Consider the following 24,014-nt stretch of genomic DNA (forward strand, 5'->3'; position numbering starts at 1 on the left):
CAATTTAAGATATACCAGTAATAAATAATAAAAAAAAACTGTTAAAAAGGCAAAAAGAAGAATGTAAAAAATTAGTAGCTTCTGGATTACCGTACAATAAAAAAAAAAAAAAGTTATATCTACACGTGTATATATATATATATATATATATATATATATATATATATATATATACACAAACACACACACATATATATATATATATATATATATATATATATATATATATATATATATATATATATATATACACACACACACACACACACGCACACATATATATATACACATACATATATAGAATAAAAGGAGCTGATGTAATAAATTAGGAGCTCACAGTCGAGGCCCTGGGCATCATTTTAGAAGCGACTGATATATATATATATATATATATATATATATATATATATATATATATATATGTATATATATGTATATATAAGTCTGATGCTTCTAAAACTATGCCCTGGGCCTCGACTGTGAGCTCCTACTTTATGACATTTCTGCTGCAATGACTAAGTTATTTGCAACCTACACCTCACTGCTAAATAGCATAAAAAACTAAACATATTTTTTATACATTGTGAGGATAGGGATATCAGCCATCGTGTAGTGCCCGAGTGAACGCGTGTGCCTCGGTGGACAAGGTGAATATATTTGGTTTGCTGGCCATCTGCAGGACAACTCATAGCCACTGCTGTATTTTTTGGTCTTTCATTGCAGAAACTCAATAGAAAGGAGAACTATTAGTTTCATAAAGATGGCATTCTTTTTAGTCAATGCTGTAGTTATTTGCGAAAGAGAAAATCAAATGTCTTTATTCGAGGCTGAAAAGGTGACGGAACCGTGGAGCTCAAGTGAGGTCATTTGTAAACTCTGATGTATTCCATGTGTCCTTAGAAATATTAAATACATCTTGACAGACCAAAGGCGAATATAATCATGATTTTATGCCCATTTTCCACTTTACGACATTTTCCTCCAGGATAAGTAAACCTTGGTGGCTACAAATTAGGCAAAGTTCTGGGGAATGTGATGGTACATCCTTGCATAGTTTTATGCTAATATTAATGCATTTCTGAGTCATAAATTATATCAATTAAGAAGTAAATTAGGCTTATTTACCCATTGATCACTATTACAAATGATTTGAAACCTATCAAGTCAACAGTCTATCAATTTATAGGGAAGCTACCTTTAAATAAAACACCTATTGTTTTAAACAGGTTTTTGTGCTAAATGTATATACTAAACATTTTTGGAAATTTTTTTTCCCCCATATCGCAATCTGTGTTAAAAGAAATAGAAATATTGCAACCTTCTTACTGGCCACATGGGCTTTTTTAGACTCATACTTCCTGTTGTTGCAGGAAACACTACATGTACATCACCTCAGTTAGCAGACGCTGACCCTATGTTTTGTACTGAATCATCTAATGCGTGAGTATGGGCATGGATTTTGTGTTAAATGTATTTTTTTAACCATTTTTGGTAATTTTTACCTATATTACTATGTGTTTTATACAATAAATAAATCTTGCAATTCTCATATTGGCCACCGAGTCATTTTTAGACTCATACATCCTGTTTCAGGAAACAACCCATGTGCATAGTCACAGTGAGCAGACTACTCTGATCCTATCTTTTGTATTGAAGCACCTAATGAGCATATGCAAAAATCATTGTGAGAGGATGAGGAGGGGCAAGGTCAACTGTGACATCATCTATTGAAATTGGTGAACCTTGTGTTATCAGGAGTTCATCTGCTGATAAGGAAGCTGCTGAAAAGTGTTCCTGAAAGCACAGAAAGTCGAAAAAAGTCCCCGTGATTACTTTGAAAATTGCAGAATTACTTATTTTGTTTTTCTTTACTCATAAAAATTGTGATATGAAAAAAAAATATTGCTAGATTTTTCGGTTAGAAATAGATGTAGCACAAAAAACATGATTTTAACAATAAGGCCATTTTCTGATGATGGCTTGTATTAAACATTATAAAAAAACCTTAATATTTCTAGAAGGGCGACAATATAAAACATTGCAATGCTTTAACAAATTTTATGAAACTCTGTGGTTCCCAATTACTTACCCAACATTTTTTTTTGTTTTGCTTGTTTAGACTTCATTTTCTGGGCTCTTTTCAGCATGAGTTGTGCTGTAGATGCCTCTTTAAACCCCCTACAAGAAAAGACATTTACATACTGTACATATACGATGAGCCTCATGATAACACATCAAGTTATAGTAAAAGGAAGTATTTTACATACCACTCCTGGGAAATTTTTTCCTCTTTCTCCGATTTGAAGGAAACGTCAGTATTGGACTTTATGCTATACACATGTGACAGATTTGGTTTCTCCGACCTGACGTTAGATGAAATTGTAGGCCAAATCAGTTAAAATTGTGATGTACTAAGGCTTTGTAGTCTAAAGCTGCTCCGGCTAACTGTTTATGCATTCCTAAATCTAAAATAAAATCTACGTGGAATTCTGGTGGAAAGCTTCATCGTGAAAGGTTCTAAAAGTCTCTTACATTCTGAAGTGTTTACATTTCAATTACTTAAAGAACATTTCAAAAATTACCGTCAGCACACAAATCCTGACCTGCACAGCAAAAACATCCATAGCTAGACACATAGACATGTTCTCCCACGACATACAAACACTGGACGAGCGAACGAACAGTCTACCATTATAATTCGGATACATGGATGACACAGTGATGGTAGTAACACACTTTAAAATAAACACTCCCCCTTAAATACCATTTTGAAATTAAATAGGAAGGTTGTAAATCTGTAAAAAAAATAAATAAAAGGTCAGAGTCGCCATTTCCGGTTTTATTTTTTTCCCCACACTTTTTGTTTTTATTGTGTCCATACAACACTTTGATGTAGTTTTTTGGGGGAATTGATGAGGCTAAATCTGGCGTTATATTTTTTGCCTGCTTCAGTGTCCATTTTATTAGTTGTATGGAATCGTAAAAAATGTATATATTATTACCCACCTAGTTTCCACCATTTACAGTGATCCAGTCCATCTATCACTTGACCGCTGCAGTCAATTACTGTACTCAGCGATGATATTGGCAGCCAGTGATTGGCTGCAGCAGTCAGGTCACCAATTCAATTTATAAATAAATGGGTGGGAATTACAATTTCTTTATTTTCTCATTCCCTACTTTAGGTAAGGTATTTTTTTAATCTTGGAAACTAAGTTAAAGTACAATGTAATGGAAAAGGTAGAAAATAATTTGTAAAAAACATTACAGTATAATAAAAATATTAGGTTTAATTTAGCCCTCACAGATATTTTTATCATTTTTTAGTTCAAGTTTTACCTTGCTTTGGGGTTGACCGGAAAAAGAGATGCTAAATCTGTCATCAAAGTGATTAGGCATATGAATAATGTAATTTCTGCTACGTATATTATTTTTAACATTAATAACAGTCTTAAAGTATAACTCCAGCTATTAAGAAAACGATTATATTACAGCCTCCTGCACAATAAATGTTTTACATTGTAACCGTAGGTTCACCGTCCAAACTTTTTTTCGCCGCTTCAGAAATCACACTTTCAAGCGCAGAGCAAGCCAAAAAGCTTGTCGGGAATGCAATAAAGTTCAATTTCTCTCCCAAAATGGAACTTTCTACTTATTAAATTAGTATTAGCTGTTTATTGGATTTAGTGGTCAGGTAACCTCTTTAAAAACGGAAATATGGAGAAGAGCTGTTGCTTCTCTCTTTGGCTCCCGGCACACATCATTGTGGTTTTGTTACCACTTTGTCAGGGTTTCACAAAAAAAGGCAACTTTTAAGCCTATCTGCAGGGGTTCTGAATCAGGTCCTGAATTTGTTAATCTTCGCATCCTTTGGGTTAAGGGTATGTGCACGCGTAAGAATTCCTGAAGAAAACCGGACATTTTCTGCAAGAAATCCACATGCGTTTTCTTTTTCGCATTTTTACCGCGTTTTTTCACGTTTTTTTCCCGGAGCTTTCCCAATGCGTTATATAGCGGGAAAAATGTGAAAAAAACGCTTAATTAATTAACATGCTGCGTTTTTACCACAATGAGCTTTTTTCGCGGAAAAAAATGCAACATATGCACAAAAAATTGCAGAATGCATTCTAAATGATAGGATGCATATGTATGCATTTTTATCGCGAAAAAAACGCAACGTGTGCACATAGCCTTAGAGTTATTATTTTTTAGTTTATTTTGGATAAAGAGGAGCTGCCACTATTTGACAAGTCTATTTTAGTAAATGGTTCAATATGTAATAGCAAATCAGGTGCCTCTTTTCTATTAAATCTGTGTTGCACCATTCTGCTTGTATTCTTAGAAAGATATATGAATAAACTGACAACAGGGCGTTACAATGTACTAGTCATAGAAGTATGCCCGAACGCAGTCTTGCACTGTTGGACACTGCCTGACTATGTAGTGACACACTCCCAACTAGTAACACCCAATTGTCATTTCATTCATATATTTCTAGTAGGGACTTCAGAGGAACAGCACAATTTAAAATGGCTGCAATATGAAGAGTACAAGTATTTATTTAAATTGATACAGTACAGACCAAAAGTTTAGACACACCTTCTCATTTAAAGATTTTTCTGTATTTTCATGACTATGAAAATTGTACATTCACACTGAAGGCATCAAAACTATGAATTAACACATGTGGAATTATATACTTAACAAAAAAGTGTGAAACAACTGAAATTGTCTTATATTCTAGGTTCTTCAAAGTAGCCACCTTTTGCTTTGATGACTGCTTTGCACACTCTTGGCATTCTCTTGATGAGCTTCAAGAGGTAGTCTCCGGGAATGGTCTTCCAACAATCTTGAAGGAGTTCCCAGAGATGCTTAGCACTTGTTGGCCCTTTTGCCTCCACTCTGCGGTCCAGCTCACCCCAAACCAGTTTTTTGTTAAGTATATAATTCCACATGTGTTAATTCATAGTTTTGATGCCTTCAGTGTGAATGTACAATTTTCATAGTCATGACAATACAGAAAGATCTTTAAATGAGAAGGTGTGTCTAAACTTTTGGTCTGTACTGTACGTCAGGAGAGATGACTGATGTTCTGTAAAACGTTAATATAAAAAATGAACAAACATTAAGGCCCCGATTCATCTAGATCGGCCCATGAAGGGTGTACAGAAGTCAGTCACCTGATTCACTAGGATGCACACACTTCTTAAAAAGAGCCTGACATTTGACACACGCTGCCCAATCTGTGGCTGTATGATCTCAGTCAGTTATGTATTCCTCTAAAATGCTGCTGAATTTCAGAGAACAACATACTTTAATAACCAAAGAGGACCAAGACTGCGCTGAGACTAGTCAGAAAGGCATGTCGCCGGTGGCTTCTTCCCGCCCGCTGCCCTGGAATGGCAGGTCTTGGCCTATTTGTGCACAATCCAGGTCATCGGCTAAGGAGAATCCACCGGAGACATGCCTATCTGACTAGCATCCAGAGCGGCTTGGTCCTTGACAGCTATTAACCGCTTAAAAACCGAGCCACTTTGTATACCAAGTGACCAAGCCTCATTTTTTTTTAAATCTTATCAGTGTCACTTCATCTACTATATAATTGTCTAAGGGTCACTTCCATCTGTCCTTCTGTCTGTCTGCCATGGATATTCATTGGTCGCGGCCTCTGTCTGTCATGGAAATCCAAGTTGCTGATTGGTCGCGGCAAAACAGCCACGACCAATCAGCGACAGGCACAGTCCGGCGGCAAAATTGCCGCTCCTTCCTCCCCACAGTCAGTGCCCGCTCCATAATCCCCTCCAGTCAGCGCTCACACAGGGTTAATGGCAGCGTTAACAGACCGCGTTATGCCGCGGTGTAACGCACTCCATTAACGCAGCTATTAACCCTGTGTGACCAACTTTTTTACTATTGATACTGCCTATGCAGCATCAATAGTAAAAAGATCTAATGTTACAAATAATAATAAAAAAAAAGGTTATTCTCACCTTCCGACGTGGCATGCTGTCCTCGGCAGTGCAAGCGGCAGGTTCTGGTGCTAAGGATGCTATGCGAGAAGGACCTGCCATGACATCACGGTCATGTGACCGCGGTGTCATCACAGGTCCTGCGCTCATACCAACCCTGGGCCCGGAAGCTGCCGCGTGCACCGCACACAGGCGCCAGGACTTCAAGGGGCCTTCGGAAGGTGAGTATATGTTTATTTTTTATTTTAAGTCTTTTTTAGCCACGCATATAGTGGCCACATTGCTATATACTACGTGGGCTGTGTTACATACTGCGTGGGCTCTGTTATATACTACATCTCTGTGCTATATACTATGCAGCTGGGCAATATGCAACGTGACTGAGCAATATACAACGTGACTGTCCAATATACTACGTGGCTGTGCAATATACTACGTGCTCTGTGTTATATACTACGTAGCTGTGCAATATACTATGTGGCTGTGTCGGTTCTGTTATATACGTCGACTGTGCAATATACTGCGTAGCTATGCAATATACTACGTGCCTCTACAATATACTACATGGCTATGTTATATACTACGTGGCTCTGCTATATACTACGTCGCTGACCAATATACTACATAGCTGTGCAATACACTACGTTGCTGTGCAATACGCTACGTGACTGTGTTATATACTACGTGTCTGTGCAATATACTACGTGCCTGTGCAATATACTACGTGGCTCTACAATATACTATGTGGCTATGTTATATACTACGTGGCTCTGCTATATACTACGTGGCTGACAAATATACTACATACCTGTGCAATACACTACGTTGCTATGTTATATACTACGTAACTCTGCTATATACTACGTACGCTGTGTTACATACTACGTAGCTGTTATATACTACGTAGCTATGTTATATACTACGTTGGTTGTGTTATATACTACGTCACTATGCACTATAGTACGTAGCCTGTGCTATATACTACCTACATATTCTAGAATACCCGATACGTTAGAATCGGGCTACCATCTAGTGAGGTAATAATAACTCTGAAACGCTTCAACAAATCCCACTGATTGTGAGATTGTTTTTTGTGACATATTGTACTTCATGATAGTAGTAAAATTTCTTCAATATGACTTGCGTTTATTTGTGATAAAAATTGGAAATTTGATGAAAATTTCACAATTTTCAAACTTTCAATTCATATGCCCTTAAACCAGAGAGTTATGTCACACAACATAGTTAATAAATAGCATTTACCACATTTCTACTTTACATCACCATAGTTTTAGAACAATATTTCTTTTTGTTACGAAGTTAAAAGGGTTAAAAGTTGATCAGCAATTTCATTTTTTCAACAAAATTCACTAAACCATTTTTTATGGACCACGTCACATTTGAAGTCCTCACCATTTAAGGTCCTCAAAACCACATTCAAGTAGTTTATTAACCCTTCAGGTGCTTCACAGGAAATAATGTATTGTGGGAAAAAAATGAACATTTTACTTTTTTTCACAAAAAAATTCAATTTAACCCCAATTTGTTTTTCTTTTTACAAGGGTAACAGGAAAAAATGGACTCCAAAATTTGTTGCTCAATTTCTCCAGAGTACGCTGATACTCCAATATGTGGGTGAAAACTACTTTTGAGGCAGTGCAAAGCTCAGAAGGGAAAAAGCGCCATATTGGGGTTCATATTTTACTGGAATGGTTTTAGGGTGCCATATCACATTGGTAGAGCCCCTGAGGTGCCAAAACAGCAGAAACCCCCCAAAAGTGACTTTTGAGATCTTTTCCTTGGATAGATGATAACTTGCTAATAGTTGACGGTCCAACTGCTGGTATTCTATTTGAAGCAGAGAACATGGTTCTGCAGAATACTGTCTGAATGGAGCAGTAGCCAGACATGCTCATCGCTGCACTATTCAATTTCCATGGGACTGCCAGAAAAAGCTGAGTGCTGTACACACTTATCTTTGGCACTCTCAGTTCCCTTTAAGTGTTGATGTAATATGTAAAATATTACCTGCTACCATCACTGTCTTTTTCATACTGTTGTCTTCTATCTAGTGCAGACACCTCAGAAACAGCCCAGGCTTCTTGTGGGAACCATGTCAAAGAGTATTCCCTGTCTTCTTTACAGACATATTTCTGTGGAAAGTTAAATAAAATTAAACCATTCTGAATACTTATATGATCTGCCCTACACTCTACACTCTTTTCCCGATGTGCTCTACACTCTTTTCCCGATGTGCTCTACACTCTTTTCCCGATGTGCTCTACACTCTTTTCCCGATGTGCTCTACACTCTTTTCCCGATGTGCTCTACACTCTTTTCTCGATGTGCTCTACACCAGAGGTGTCAAACTGCATTCCTCGAGGGCCGCCAACAGGTCATGTTTTCAGGATTTCCTTGTATTGCACAGGTGATAATTTAATCACTTGCACAGAATGATTCCAGCACCTTGCGGAATGTTAAGGAAATCCTGAAAACATGACCTGTTGGCGGCCCTCGAGGAATGCAGTTTGACACCTCTGCTCTACACTCTTTTTCCCAATGAGCTCTACACTCTTTTCCCGACGTGCTCTACACTCTTTTCCCAATGAGCTCTTCACTCTTTTCTCGATGTGCTCTACACTCTTTTCTCGATGTGCTCTACACTCTTTTCCCAATGTGCTCTATACTCCTTTCCCGATGTGCTCTATGCTCCTTTCCCTATGTGCTCTATACTCCTTTCCCTATGTTCTCTATACTCTGTTCCCAATGTTCTCTATACTTTTTTCGGAAGTGCTCTATACTCCTTTCCTGATGTTCTCTATACTCATTCTATATACACTGAAAACCTGCTTTCTACTTTAGAGTTCCCTCGAAGTTTGATCCATTTGTTAAGAGTCAATGGATAAATAAAACTTCAGGCAGTCTACCTGACTCAGTGAAAAAAAAACCATATATGAACATAGTCTGAACAGACCACAGCTACTGGCCAGGGGAGGACACATTACAGCAGGGGATCACGGCTGCTGCTTTCTGTGTGGTAAAATATTTCCCTTCCCATTTTTTAAATATGCTTTAGGGCGCCTTCACCCGAAAATTATGCATGGCAGAGTGCACATTCGCTCTACCGACAACATTATAGTCTATAGTTGCCGAACTCATCTGAATCTGAGTTTTGCAGGGGGAAGGGGTTCGGGCGCATACACCTCCTGGAGGCGGACACTCAGACATAGTACACGGCATCTGCGTGTCCACCTCTAGTAGGTGCATATGCCCGAAAATGATACACAACAGAGAGCACATTCACTCTGCCTGCTGTTGTGAATTCTGCTTTTGGGCTCCCTCCGGTGGTTGTAGGTGGTAATGCAGTTGCCCCTGAGTTGCAGTCCTGGTCAGGTGTATCTGCTGATTGCAGTTCTGACTGGAGTATTTAGGCGTGCAGGATTCATTAGTCTTGCCAGTTGTCCATGGTTGTTGGGAGGTTTTGGTCCTGGTTTGGTTCCTTCTGCCTTCTGCCAAATCAGCAAAGATAAGTGTCTGGTTTTGTTTCTTTGGCACACATGCTGTGTGCTTAATATTTCTGTGCTATTCAGTGTTTTTTTTGTCCAGCTTAGATTGTGTCAGTATTTTCTCAGTCTTGTTGGATTCTCTGGAGTGGCAGATATACATTCCATGTCTTTAGCTAGATTGTGGAACTTTTTGTATTATCTGCTGTGGATATTTTTGGAAGGGTTTTAATACTGACTGCTTAGTATTCTGTCCTATCTTTCCCTATTTAGCTAGAGTGGCCTCTTTTGCTGAATCCTGTTTTCTGCCTGTGTGTGTCTTTCCTCTCCTACTCACAGTCAATATTCGTGGGGGGCTGCCTATCCTTTGGGGTTCTGCTCTGAGGCAAGGTAGTATTCCTATTTCTATCTATAGGGGTATTTAGTCCTCCGGCTGTGTCGAGGTGTCTAGGGTTTGTTAGGCACACCCCACGGCTACATCTAGTTGCGGTGTTAGTTCAGGTTTTGCGGTCAGTACAGTTTCCACCTTCTCCAGAGAAAGTTCATACGGCTCCAAAGTCACCGGATCATAACAGTACAACTGGCCCACTATGAGTTAAATGCATCTCAGAAGAAGGGAAGAAAGGTGTTGAGTCATTTTTTTTTCTGCAGTTTGCTTTGCCTTTTCTTCCCTCTTTTTCTCTGGGTGGCTAAGGAGTCTTGTGTTAGCATGGATGTTCAGGAATTAGCTTCTCGTGTAGACCAGCTTGCTGCTAGGGTACAGGGAATTTCTGATTATATTGTTCAGACTCCTGTTTTAGAGCCGAAGATTCCTACTCCTGATTTGTTTTTTGGTGACAGGTCCAAATTTTTGAGTTTTAAAAACAACTGTAAACTGTTTTTTGCTTTGAGACCTCGATCCTCTGGGGATTCTATTCAGCAGGTTAAAATCGTCATTTCCCTGCTGCGCGGTGATCCACAGGATTGGGCATTTTCCCTGGAATCTGGGAATCCGGCTTTGCTTAATGTAGATTCCATTTTTCAGGCTTTAGGACTATTATATGATGAACCTAATTCTGTGGATCAAGCGGAGAAGACCTTGTTGGCCCTATCTCAGGGTCAAGAGGCGGCAGAATTGTATTGTCAGAAATTTAGAAAATGGTCTGTGTTGACTAAATGGAATGATGATGCTTTGGCTGCAATTTTCAGAAAGGGTCTTTTTGAATCCGTTAAAGATGTTATGGTGGAGTTTCCCACGCCTGTCGGTCAGAGTGATTCTATGTCTTTGGCCATTCAGATTGATCGGCGCTTGCGGGAGCGCAGAACTGTGCGCGCTGTGGCGTTGTCCTCAGAGCAGAGTCCTGAGCCAATGCAGTGTGATAGGATTCTGTCTAGGACAGAACGACAAGGACTCAGACGTCAGAATAGGTTGTGTTATTATTGTGGCGACGCTTCTCATGTTATTTCAGTCTGCCCTAAACGGACAAAGAGGATCGCTAGTTCATTTACCATCAGTACTGTACAACCTAAATTTCTGTTATCGGTGTCCTTGATCTGCTCATTGTCATCATTTTCTGTCTTGGTGTTTGTGGATTCAGGCGCCGCTTTGAACTTAATGGACCTTGAGTTTGCCAGGGGTTGTGGTTTCCCCTTGCAGCCTTTGCAGAACCTTATTCCTTTAAGGGGCATTGATGCTACACCTTTGGCTAAAAATAAGCCCCAGTTTTGGACACAGGTGACCATGCGCATGGCGCCAGCCCATCAGGAAGATTGTCGATTTCTGGTATTGCATAATTTACATGATGCTATCGTGTTGGGTTTTCCGTGGATGCAGGTACATAATCCTGTGTTGGATTGGAAGTCTATGTCTGTGACTAGTTGTGGTTGTCAGGGTGTTCATAATGATGTTCCTTTAATGTCCATCTCCTCTTCTTCCTCTTCCGAAATTCCAGAGTTTTTGTCTGATTTTCAGGATGTATTTGATGAGCCCAAGTCCAGTTCTCTTAAACCGCACAGGGATTGTGATTGTGCTATTGATTTGATTCCAGGCTGTAAGTTTCCTAAGGGCCGACTCTTCAACCTGTCTGTGCCTGAACATACCGCTATGCGGAGTTATGTTAAGGAGTCTTTGGAGAAAGGGCATATTCGGCCATCTTCTTCACCGATGGGAGCAGAATTTTTTTTTGTTGCTAAGAAAGATGGCTCCTTGAGACCCTGTATTGATTATCGCCTCTTGAATAAGATCACGGTCAAGTTTCAATACCCTTTACCTTTGCTTTCCGATCTGTTTGCTAGGATTAAGGGGGCTAGTTGGTTTACAAAGATTGACCTTCGGGGGGCGTATAATCTTGTTCGTATTAAGCAGGGTGATGAATGGAAAACTGCGTTCAATATGCCCGAAGGCCATTTTGAATACCTTGTGATGCCGTTCGGGCTCACTAATGCTCCATCTGTTTTTCAATCTTTCATGCATATCTTCCGGACTTATATTGATAAATTCTTGATTGTATATTTGGACGATATTTTGATTTTTTCTGATGATTGGGAGTCTCATGTGGAACAGGTCAGGATGGTATTTCAGATCCTTCGTGACAATGCTTTGTTTGTGAAGGGGTCTAAGTGTCTCTTTGGGGTGCAGAAGGTTTCTTTTTTGGGTTTTATTTTTTCTCCTTCATCTATTGAGATGGATCCGGTTAAGGTTCAGGCCATTCATGATTGGATTCAACCCACGTCCGTAAAGAGCCTTCAGAAATTTTTGGGTTTTGCAAATTTTTATCGCCGTTTCATTGCTAACTTTTCCAGCGTGGTTAAACCCTTGACCGATTTGACGAAAAAAGGCGCTGATGTGGCGAATTGGTCCTCTGTGGCTGTTTCTGCCTTTCAGGAGCTTAAACGTCGATTTACTTCTGCTGCGGTATTGCGCCAACCGGATGTTTCCCTTCCGTTTCAGGCTGAGATTGACGCTTCTGAGATTGGCGCAGGGGCCATTTTGTCCCAGAGGGATCATGTTGGTTCCTTGATGAAACCGTGTGCATTCTTTTCCCGAAAATTTTCGCCTGCTGAACGCAATTATGATGTTGGCAATCGGGAGTTGTTGGCTATGAAGTGGGCATTTGAGGAGTGGCAACATTGGCTTGAGGGAGCTAAGCACCGTATTGTGGTCTTGACCGATCATAAGAATTTGATTTACCTCGAGTCTGCCAAGCGGCTGAATCTTAGACAGGCTCGATGGTCCTTGTTTTTTTTCTCGTTTTGATTTTGTGGTCTCGTATCTTCCGGGTTCCAAGAATATTAAGGCTGATGCCCTTTCTAGGAGTTTTTTGCCTGATTCTCCTGAGGTCCTTGAACCGGTCGGCATTCTGAAAGAAGGGGTGGTTCTTTCTGCTATTTCCCCTGATTTACGAAAGGTTCTTCAGGAATTTCAGGCTGACAGACCTGATCGTTGTCCAGTGGGGAAACTGTTTGTTCCTGACAGATGGACTAGTAGAGTGATTTCTGAGGTTCACTGTTCTGTGTTGGCTGGTCATCCTGGTATTTTTGGTACCAGAGACTTGGTTGGTAGGTCCTTTTGGTGGCCTTCTTTATCATGTGATGTGCGTTCTTTTGTGCAGTCCTGTGGGACTTGTGCGCGGGCCAAGCCTTGTTGTTCCCGTGCTAGTGGGTTGCTTTTGCCATTGCCGGTCCCTGAGAGGCCCTGGACGCATATTTCTATGGATTTTATTTCTGATCTTCCGGTTTCCCAGAGGATGTCTGTTATCTGGGTTGTTTGTGACCGGTTTTCTAAGATGGTTCATTTGGTGCCTTTTCCTAAATTGCCTTCCTCTTCAGATTTAGTTTCGTTGTTTTTTCAGCATGTGGTTCGTTTGCATGGTATTCCGGAGAATATTGTGTCTGACAGAGGTTCCCAGTTTGTTTCTAGGTTTTGGCGGGCCTTTTGTGCTAGGCTGGGCATTGATTTATCTTTTTCCTCTGCATTTCATCCTCAGACAAATGGCCAAACCGACCGAACTAATCAGACCTTGGAGACTTATTTGAGATGCTTTGTGTCTGCTGATCAGGATGATTGGGTGGCCTTTTTGCCATTGGCCGAGTTTGCCCTTAATAATCGGGCTAGTTCGGCTACTTTGGTTTCACCTTTTTTTTGTAATTTTGGTTTTCATCCTCGTTTTTCTTCTGGGCAGGTTGAGCCTTCTGACTGTCCTGGTGTGGATTCGGTGGTTGACAGGTTGCAGCAGATTTGGGCTCATGTGGTGGACAATTTGGTGTTGTCTCAGGAGGAGGCTCAACGTTTTGCTAACCGTCGTTGGTGTGTTGGTTCCCGGCTTCAGGTTGGGGATCTGGTGTGGTTGTCTTCCCGTCATGTTCCTATGAAGGTTTCTTCTCCTAAGTTTAAGCCTCGGTTTATTGGTCCTTATAGGATTTCTGGGATTATTAATCCTGTGTCTTTTCGATTGGCGCTTCCGGCCTCTTTTGCTATCCATAATGCCTTCCATAGATCTTTATTGCAGAAATATGTGGTACCCGTTGTTCCCTCTGTTGATCCTCCGGCCCCTGTGTTGGTTGATGGGGAGTTGGAGTATGTGGTTGAGAAGATTTTGGATTCTCGTTTTTCGAGGCGGAAACTTCAGTATCTTGTCAAATGGAAGGGTTATGGCCAGGAGGATAATTCTTGGGTTTTTGCCTCTGATGTCCATGCTGCTGATTTGGTTCATGCTTTTCATCTGGCTCGTCCTGATCGGCCTGGGGGCTCTGGTGAGGGTTCGGTGACCCCTCCTCAAGGGGGGGTACTGTTGTGAATTCTGCTTTAGGGCTTCCTCCGGTGGTTGTAGGTGGTAATGCAGTTGCCCCTGAGTTGCAGTCCTGGTCAGGTGTATCTGCTGATTGCAGTTCTGACTGGAGTATTTAGGCGTGCAGGATTCATTAGTCCTTGCCAGTTGTCCATGGTTGTTGGGAGGTTTTGGTCCTGGTTTGGTTCCTTCTGCCTTCTGCCAAATCAGCAAAGATAAGTGTCTGGTTTTGTTTCTTTGGCACACATGCTGTGTGCTTAATATGTCTGTGCTATTCAGTGTTTTTTTTTGTCCAGCTTAGATTGTGTCAGTATTTTCTCAGTCTTGTTGGATTCTCTGGAGTGGCAGATATACATTCCATGTCTTTAGCTAGATTGTGGAACTTTTTGTATTATCTGCTGTGGATATTTTTGGAAGGGTTTTAATACTGACCGCTTAGTATTCTGTCCTATCTTTCCCTATTTAGCTAGAGTGGCCTCTTTTGCTGAATCCTGTTTTCTGCCTGTGTGTGTCTTTCCTCTCCTACTCACAGTCAATATTCGTGGGGGGCTGCCTTTCCTTTGGGGTTCTGCTCTGAGGCAAGGTAGTATTCCTATTTCTATCTATAGGGGTATTTAGTCCTCCGGCTGTGTCGAGGTGTCTAGGGTTTGTTAGGCACACCCCACGGCTACATCTAGTTGCGGTGTTAGTTCAGGTTTTGCGGTCAGTACAGTTTCCACCTTCTCCAGAGAAAGTTCATGCGGCTCCAAAGTCACCGGATCATAACAGCCTGCACCATTATAGTCTATGATCCTGTCAGGGCATATGTCTGAATCCAGTTTTGTGGGGCGGTGCAGACACGAACCCCGACGGGACACAAACATGAAGATAAGCGCAATGTGAAAGCACCTCAAAGAATCAGCTGCAATGCTTGTCTTGACTGTATATTCTTTTACTTCCTACCCTGACCAGAAGATGTGGTATGATCAGACCATGTTCCTGTACAGTCAGACACAGCCATTACACAGTACACAGCAGGGGCACATTTATAATAATAATAATAATTTTATTTATATAGCGCCAACATATTCCGCAGCGCTTTACAAATTATAGAGGGGACTTGTACTTGTATAAGATTATCTCAGCACAGGAACATTTTTTAACACATTCAATTGTGGAAATTATTATTATTCCAAGAGCTATTGATTAAAATGTACTTGGGGGAAAACCCCAATTAAAGGTAAAACAGAACATCGGAGATTACTAGCACTGACAGTGAGCATTTCTGTTTTCATTCTTTTAAGATCTCGGATTCCAAATTGAGCATTTAACATCAGGAGAACATTTGTTAGACGGGTATAAACATTTGTGCGGCAATTACAATTCTGAGAACTTTCAGTTTGAGAATTGGCCATGATCAAGAACAATACACAAAAGGGGAGATTTCTTAAGACGAGTATTTCATATGCCAATGTATACTGAAGCAGGATGTGTCAGATTCATTAAGTAGGTATACAAGTTATAAAATAAGAAATGAAATCTACGTCTGCTAGAAGCAACCTTGCATCATAATTTAAGCCAAATTTTTATTATAATTATTAGTAAAGACTGATGGGAACCCCAATCCTCTTGGATAAGATTGTCCGCTGTTTACACCACTTTTCAAAAGTGTCTGCAGGAGTTGGAGGTCAAGAATTTAATTGCGAATATGTTGTATAGCAAAATGTGCACCTCTTTTAGGCTATAAAGCTGTTAACTAATCTGCCCAATAAAGCATGGCTAAGCTGCCAGAGGTGTCTTATATCAACCTGTTGAGAAACTCAATTTGAAGAGCAATAGATGCAATTCTGCCCAAGAACTGGCACACAAAATATTCGTGAAATATTAAACATTAACATAATTTAGAAAGTTCTAGTAACCATGAAGATACTCATTTCTTAATAGAACATTTTTATATTATTTGTAATACCACATCCACTAGCGATTTCTCACACTGTGCCAGAAATGCAGCTGCCGCATATCAGAAATGTGTTTTTTTTCACATTCTTTCTTTTCTTAACATTAAGCTACTGTGAAAGAGTGTTGAAAAAAATCCAAAATAAAGACAGAGATATAAAATACAAGAGAAATAACAGCTGGGGAGAAACAGAGCCAATGGTGTCTTAAAACAGGCCAATAAATCACTACATTAATCACTCAGGCACAAAAAACCTCAGTGGATGATGAAAGGCTAAGACATCCCAATGACATGTTACCTTTGGTCGTTCGGGTTTACTGAAGATATGGAGCGCTCTAGAATGGGAAAGGGCAGGATCTACTACCCAGTCTTTTTCGAAAACATTCTATAAAAAAAAAAAAAAATTAAGTGAATACTTCTAGATCAAAAAATTTACAGCAATGAGGAAACAATGTTATAGTACAGTATAAAAGCAAATTAACAAGACTATCTATTCTTAGAGATCACAGCAATTTACCCAGTATTCACATAGATTTCTTAAAGGGTAACCACACTTTTAAGGATCTTTCAGGATAATCTATCCCGGATGTGTATATTACAAGTAAAATTATATCTGGCCATTATATGATTTGTGGCCCGTATTTTAACCAGTTTGTAGGATCCACCTCTTAATTTGCAATTGTCTCTGAGCTGGAGGGAGGAGCATAGCTGCTATGATCTCTATTATACATATCACAGCACACAGAGATTCATGCTCTTTATTTCCGTCTTGATAGTGGTTAGGCAAAAATAAGGGATTGCTAGTTGACGCCCAATCCACTGAAGTGATTTGGCTTAAATAACAATCCAAGATTCAAAATTGATGCTATTTTTGGGGCCAAAGATAACAGTAAAGCGGTCACCTAATACAAAACAGTTTATCCTAATAGGATCCTTCACGCGATATCAGCTCAATTTATTTCCTTAAATGTAGGAACTACACTGAGCCAACAGGCACTGCATAAATAATCAAGGTACACCTACATGCAGTCTTTGAAGGAACACAGGAGGGATGCTGTTCCAAACATCTTAGGCCGATTTCACATTTGTGGTTGTGTCCACAGCGTTTGTGCCGCAATTTTCCACATGCTGATAGATATAAAGTAATACACCAGCGCTCCCCACAAAGACACTGAGCCGCAAGAACACTGTACTCACTTATTGACAGCTAATTTTCCACATGCATCGTGTATTCCTATCTTTAACATTAGGGACGCATGTGTCTGCGATCGGTTGTGTTTTGCTGCGTTAGACTACGCATGCGTCGTTTCGTCATCTGCGGTTTGGCGCGGTAAACGCTACATGTAGTAATTTTAGAGGCGTCAATTTGCCGCCTAGAAACGCATGCAGTTATTAGCGGAAGAAATGCGGCAAAAAAAGCATTACGGTCTATGTGAACGTATGCGTTCGCAAGTACATGCATTTGCCTGAGTTTGTGAACGTATGCGTTGCACCACAGGAAAACATGTCTAGACACTGATTAGCCACCCCCCACATACAAACTGATAAAAGGAGGGAGTGGGCATTGGCAGATTACTACCCAGCAGACAGAGAAGCAGAGCAGACGCAGGCAAGAACCTTGGAGGAAACAAGACACTGAACAATGTGAGTATATCCTGGCCAATGTCTTTATTTTCTATTTTCTGTCTCTATATGTCCTAATTTCTGCCATTTTTTTTCTTTCTGCATGCATCAGCATGCCATCTTCTTCTTCTGAGGAGCAACGGCCTGGGCCTGCACAAGCCGAACATGTCAGTGAAGTGAGTACTCACCTCCTCAGATTAGTAAGAATTCACTGTCATATCTACACATATGACAATTTTTTTTTTCCTTTTTTTAGAGCACTTCTTCCACTTCGGCAGAGGCTGAGCAGGAGCAGCGGGTTCACGGTCGGGTGGTAAGGCGGCAGCGTGTACGTATATGTGTCTGACTGTTTATTGTATCCTCACTTTACTATTCTTGAATGTTCATTTCTTTACTTTCCTCTTTCTTTATCTTTTTCTTCTTGACTCCTGTTTTTCTTGACTTTCAATATTCATGTCAGTTTTCTGTCTCTGTTTTCTTTCTTTTCCTTATGTTAAAGGGCCACTGTCACCCCCCTCCAGCCGTTATAAACTAAAAGAGCCACCTTGTGCAGCAGTAATGCTGCATTCTAATAAGGTGGCTCTTTTAGTTTTAGGTTCAAGTATACCCCAAATAAAGTGTTTTTATACTTAGCCACAATTCCTGTCTCTTGCCAGGGAGGCGGGTCCTCACTCCCCAGCTTGACCAGCTCCTCTGCCGTCACTCCAATCTTCCTGCGCTTTCGGCGCCGCCCCCTCAGCGCTGTTATCTTTTCAAAACCGGCGCCTGCGCTGTGCACTGGTGTCCTGCGCAGACGCAGTAAGCTCTGGCCGTCTGACATCCAAGCCAGGCTTGCACACTGCGCCTGCGCGGGCATTGCGGCCACCCACCTTTGGAATCCCAGCCCCGCACTGTGCATAATGCATAACACATAGTGCGGGGCTGGGATTCCAAAGGTGGGTGGCTGCAATGCCCGCGCAGGCGCAGTGTGCAAGCCTGGCTGGGATGTCAGATGGCCAGAGCTTACTGCGTCTGCGCAGGACACCAGTACACAGCGCAGGCGCCGGTTTTGAAAAGATAACAGCGCTGAGGGGGCGGCGCTGAAAGCGCAGGAAGATTGGAGTGACGGCAGAGGAGCTGGTCAAGCTGGGGAGTGAGGACCCGCCTACCTGGCTAGAGACAGGAATTGTGGCTAAGTAAAAAAATGCTTTATTTGGGGTATACTTGAACCTAAAACTAAAAGAGCCACCTTGTTAGAATGCAGCATTACTGCTGCACAAGGTGGCTCTTTTAGTTTATAACGGCTGGAGGGGGGTGACAGTGGCCCTTTAATGTCTCCTACATTAATGTCTTTATTTATTTTTTAGGTTCCAGAACGGGATGAGGACTTCATTGAAAATTACCTCCTAAGTCCTGTTGTGGGACACCCGGGTTCCACAGCACTCAGAGAACGTGACGATCCGGTGGCTATGGAATGAGGTGGACAAAGCGATGTGGGATGGCTGGGACAACGCCCCTACTCAGGTCCGAAATGCATTTTGTAAGTATTGCAATGCGGTGTGCTGCAGCAGTGACCTTGGCTGGGATCACACAACTGTGTGTGATGGGAGAAACTCAGGAGTTTCTCTCATCATACACAGTTGTGTGATCAGGGTCAAAAGTGCATTGTCTAACCATTATTTATATTTTTCAACAGTGCTCAAAGTCAAAACACGTTGGCGTTCGATGAAGGATCGCTTCAACAAGGACCTTCGTCAAAAGAGCTGGCTTCCTAGTGGTTCTGGAGCAAGGATCCGCAAATACAAGTATCACCGCATCCTTGCATTTTTGAAACCGGTCCTTGCCCAGAGAACGTAAGTATTATTTGTGGTGTAATGGGTTGTGTTGGATTGCCTAATCTGTATTTTTCTATTCCACAGCCCCCCTGAGTTGGCGCTTTACTATTGTAAATGTTTGGTAGTAATGTGTTTTTTATTCTTTTTTCACAGCACATGGACCAGCACTCTTGACCCTGGTTCTGGAGCGGTCCTTCATCAAACAGCCACGGACCCGTCCCAGCCTTCCAGCAGCGCTGCAGCAAGTTGGCCTGCCACACAGACTGGAGACCAGGAAGTTGGTCCATCAGGTGTTCCCCTGTCCCAGTCCTCTGCCTCTTTTTTGGGGGGCTCTTCCCGGCAGCGGCAGAGGGCCTCAGACAGGTCACTCATGCCCGAGTTTTTGCACTTGAGCTCGGTCTTTCATGATGGACTCAAGGCGATGGGTGACCGACTGGAAAGTGCCATAAACAATATGAATACACGTATCCAGGAGGTCACCAAAAGCCTTGACCAAGTGAAAGCTGACCTCCAGAGGCCAGCACATCATTTTTTCAATCAAATTGAACAGGGCATGTCGGAACACCTTACTCCTGATCTCCAGCTTAGTGTCATGCAGGCCTGCAATGCTGCTTACATGCAGGTTATGCAGCAGAGTCGGTATTTTCAGCAGACAGTGGCGGCATATCCACCTGTGCCAACACTGTCACGCTTAACCTCAATGCCGAGCTCTGCTGCATACCACTGCACGGCCACCTCCATTCCAAGCACTGTCGGACACCACTGCAGCACCACCACCATGCCGAGTGCTGTTGGACAGCCCACCGCCACCACCATGACAACTGCTGCTCCTGCTTGGACCTCCTCCACTGCCACCACCATGCAACAGCAGGACCCTGGCATGGCCTTCCTCTCCAACACCACTATGCAGCAGGACCCTAGCATGGCCTTCCGCTCCACCACCACAATGTAGCAGGACCCTGGCATGGCCTTCCGCTCCTCCACCACCATGATGCAGCAGGACTCTGGCATGGCCTTCCGCTCCACCACCACCACGATGCAGCAGGACTCTGGCATGGCTGTCCGCTCTACGAGCACAATGCAGCTGCAGCAGCTGGACCCTGCCAGGTCGCCCATCATGACCAGGCCGGAACAAATGAGCCCACCGAGGCTCTCCAGACTATCTAGATCCCAAAAAGGGAAAAAAATAAAAAGCAGCAGACTATCACTATTCCTCCCCCTTCACCTCCCAATGTGTCTGTAATGTCAGGTTTGTCTCACCCTTCCAGGGTGTCTCAGCCCTCGCATGCGTCAAGCCCCATCCCCAAACTCCCAGATCCTACTACGTTGATTGCCCTTTCTCCTGCTACCCCTACATCGTCCACACTTAGCCAGGCCTCACAGCTACACACCCCCCAGTTCCGTCACTCTACCCCAAGCAGGCGCAGTTAATTTTTTTTTTTTGTTTAAAAATAAATAATAATGTTTTTTGCCTCCAATAATGTTTGCTTATTTGGGTATTTCGCCGCTGGCAACACACACCGTGCGCCTAATAGAACACTGCGCCACACACTATATTTTTTTGCCAAATCATAGCTCCAGTAGTTATTAAGTACAAGAGTGCTGCTTCGTGTGTTTGGTATACAGCTATGAGGTGGCAAAAAATAAATATAACTTGTATTTTCTTCATAATCTCTTCAGTCTGATTAATTCTGTGTCACAGACTGAAGAGAAAATGGCGGTAATACAAAGCAGAACTATACTCAAAGGGTCATGTGTCATAAATAGTGAGTTCATGATGCACAAAACTCTGCGTCATGAACTCATTATATATGACACCTGACCTGTTCAGTAGAGAACTGCCTTGTATAACCTCCATTTTTTCTTCAGTGTACGTATTCTATTTCACACAAACCGAAGAGATGATGGAGGTCATACAAGGCATATCTTTACTCACCTGGACAGGTGTCAGAAATAGTGAATTCATGAGGCTTTTATTTGTGCATCATGAATTCATTATTTATGACATCTGACTTGATGAGCGTAGATCTGCTTTGTATTATACCTCCATCGTATCTTCAGTCTGCGTCCAATAGATACTGAACAGAATCAGGATGTAATGACGTCAACTACCTTTCCACTAACAACATAAGTAGTTTTTAGAGGAAATACATAGGAGACTCGGTCAAGATATCAAAGCACAAATTTTATTAACAAAAAATATTATTAACATTTAAAACATAACTGGTACAGGGCCAAACCCAATAGGAAATTTTACACAATATTGTCTTGCCATGCCACATGTCTAATATCAGAATCAAAATAGGCAGCAAATTGGTCCTGCATGTGGCCAACTTCAACAGTTGACCGCAGCGGGTGATGCTGGTAATCTGGCAATGGGTTTGCAACTGGTTCATCCAGTTCAATGGTGGGTCGCTCCTTAGCCATTGTGTAATTGTGGAGAACCACACAGGCTTTGACCACCTCATCGACTGTCTCCATTTTTCGATTAATGGCTGTCGCAAGGATGCGCCATTTTGAGACTAGAATCCCAAAGGTACACTCTACTCTTCTTCGGGCCCTGATCAGTCTGTAGTTATAAATCCTTTTAGTGTGGTTCAAGTCCCGACTGGAATATGGCTTCAGTGGGTTTTCCCCACATCTGGAAGACCTCATCCCCAACCATAACAAATGGCATCGGTGGGCCTTGAGTGTTGAGGAGAGGTCGTGGCAGTGGAAAATTAAAATTTCTTCCATACACACGTCGGCCCATATCCGAGTTCTTGAAAGTCTGTGAGTCATTGCCACGGCCAAAAGCTCCAATGTCCACAGCGATGAAGCGACAGTCCGCATCTGCTATTGCCATGAGCACAACTGAAAAATATTTTTTGTAGTTGAAGTACTCTGATCCAGTTCTAGTGGGTTTGATAATGCGGATGTGCTTTCCATCCACCGCTCCCAAACAGTTGGGGAAATCACACACACTCCAGAAATTTTCTGCAATTTCAATCCGCATGTCCTCCGTGGGAACGGGTATAAACTCATCCCAGAGAACATTCCACAAAGCCCGGCAGGTGTCCGCAACTATTCCAGACAGGGTAGAAATTCCAAGCCGGTACTGAAAGTGGAGGGATGATAAGCTCTCTCTGGTTGCCAGAAATCTGAAATAAAAAAAAAAAAATAAAGTTACAATCAATTCCATTTATGGTGGTGTTTAGCTAAAGACATAAGGAAAATACAAATAATACATGGAAGACCAATAATAATTATGACTGGCATTTGTTTAGAATTATTACGTACCTTAATGTAACCAGGAGACGTTCCTCTGCTGGAATTGCTCTACGGAGCTGGGTGTCCTGTCTCCGGATGACTCCTTGGACACGACCAAGCAATTCCCGGAAAGAGTCTTGAGACATCCTGGTATATTCCGGGAATTTGTCTGGTTTGGCATTAAGCTCGCCATATAGCATGTGAAAGGCTCCACGGCTCTCCCGGGGTTCAATAATGGGGTGCCTCCAAAAACGCAGACGCCGTGTCCTTCTCTGTCGTTCTCTATTTGTTTGCTGCTCCCAAGCAAATGCACAGGCAAAAAACAGCTTGATGCTTAAATCCAGCTTGAAATAAAAGCTCTCCATGTGAAGATCCATCATGACACAGGATACAGTAGCAAACTGTGAAGATTTCAGCAGTCCAAGGGTCTATATATAGATATCCCATAATACACGCCCACTGTAGTCCCATTGGCGGTGTCTGTTTATCTAGATTTAGTTCCTGTTAAACTTTTCACCATGCGTACAGAAAACGCAAACGCATGCAAAACGCGTGGACAAGCGTGAAAACGCCGCGTTTTTTAACCCCTTCATGACCCAGCCTATTTTGACCTTAATGACCTGGCCATTTTTTGCAATTCTGACCAGTGTCCCTTTATGAGGTAATAACTCAGGAACGCTTCAACGGATCCTAGCGATTCTGAGATTGTTTTTTCGTGACATATTGGGCTTCATGTTAGTGGTAAATTTAGGTCGATAATTTCTCAGTTTATTTGTGAAAAAAAACGGAAATTTGGTGAAAATTTTGAAAATTTTGCAATTTTCACATTTTGAATTTTTATTCTGTTAAACCAGAGAGTTATGTGACACAAAATAGTTAATAAATAACATTTCCCACATGTCTACTTTACATCAGCACAATTTTGGAAACAAATTTTTTTTTTTGCTAGGAAGTTATAAGGGTTAAAATTTGACCAGTGATTTTTCATTTTTACAACAAAATTTACAAAACCATTTTTTTAGGGACCACCTCACATTTGAAGTCAGTTTGAGGGTTCTATATGGCTGAAAATACCCAAAAGTGACACCATTCTAAAAACTGCACCCCTCAAGGTGCTCAAAACCACATTCAAGAAGTTTATTAACCCTTCAGGT

General features: G+C 41.7%; 1 protein-coding gene across 2 annotated transcripts in view; it reads right to left on the bottom strand.

Annotated features, from left to right (window-relative positions):
• The window catches only part of LRRIQ1 (leucine rich repeats and IQ motif containing 1), a 229,282-nt gene that overhangs the window by 69,802 nt on the left and 135,466 nt on the right, over positions 1 to 24,014 (bottom strand). For both annotated transcript variants that reach the window (XM_077265459.1, XM_077265458.1), the window contains exons 18-21: positions 16,473 to 16,559; positions 7,998 to 8,122; positions 2,268 to 2,363; positions 2,090 to 2,178 (exon numbers count right to left, since the gene is read on the bottom strand). In XM_077265459.1, the coding sequence (XP_077121574.1) occupies positions 2,090 to 2,178; positions 2,268 to 2,363; positions 7,998 to 8,122; positions 16,473 to 16,559 (397 nt within the window). The remainder of the gene's footprint in view (positions 1 to 2,089; positions 2,179 to 2,267; positions 2,364 to 7,997; positions 8,123 to 16,472; positions 16,560 to 24,014) is intronic.

This window comes from Ranitomeya variabilis, chromosome 5 (assembly GCF_051348905.1).
Source record: "Ranitomeya variabilis isolate aRanVar5 chromosome 5, aRanVar5.hap1, whole genome shotgun sequence".
Lineage (NCBI taxonomy): Eukaryota > Metazoa > Chordata > Amphibia > Anura > Dendrobatidae > Ranitomeya > Ranitomeya variabilis.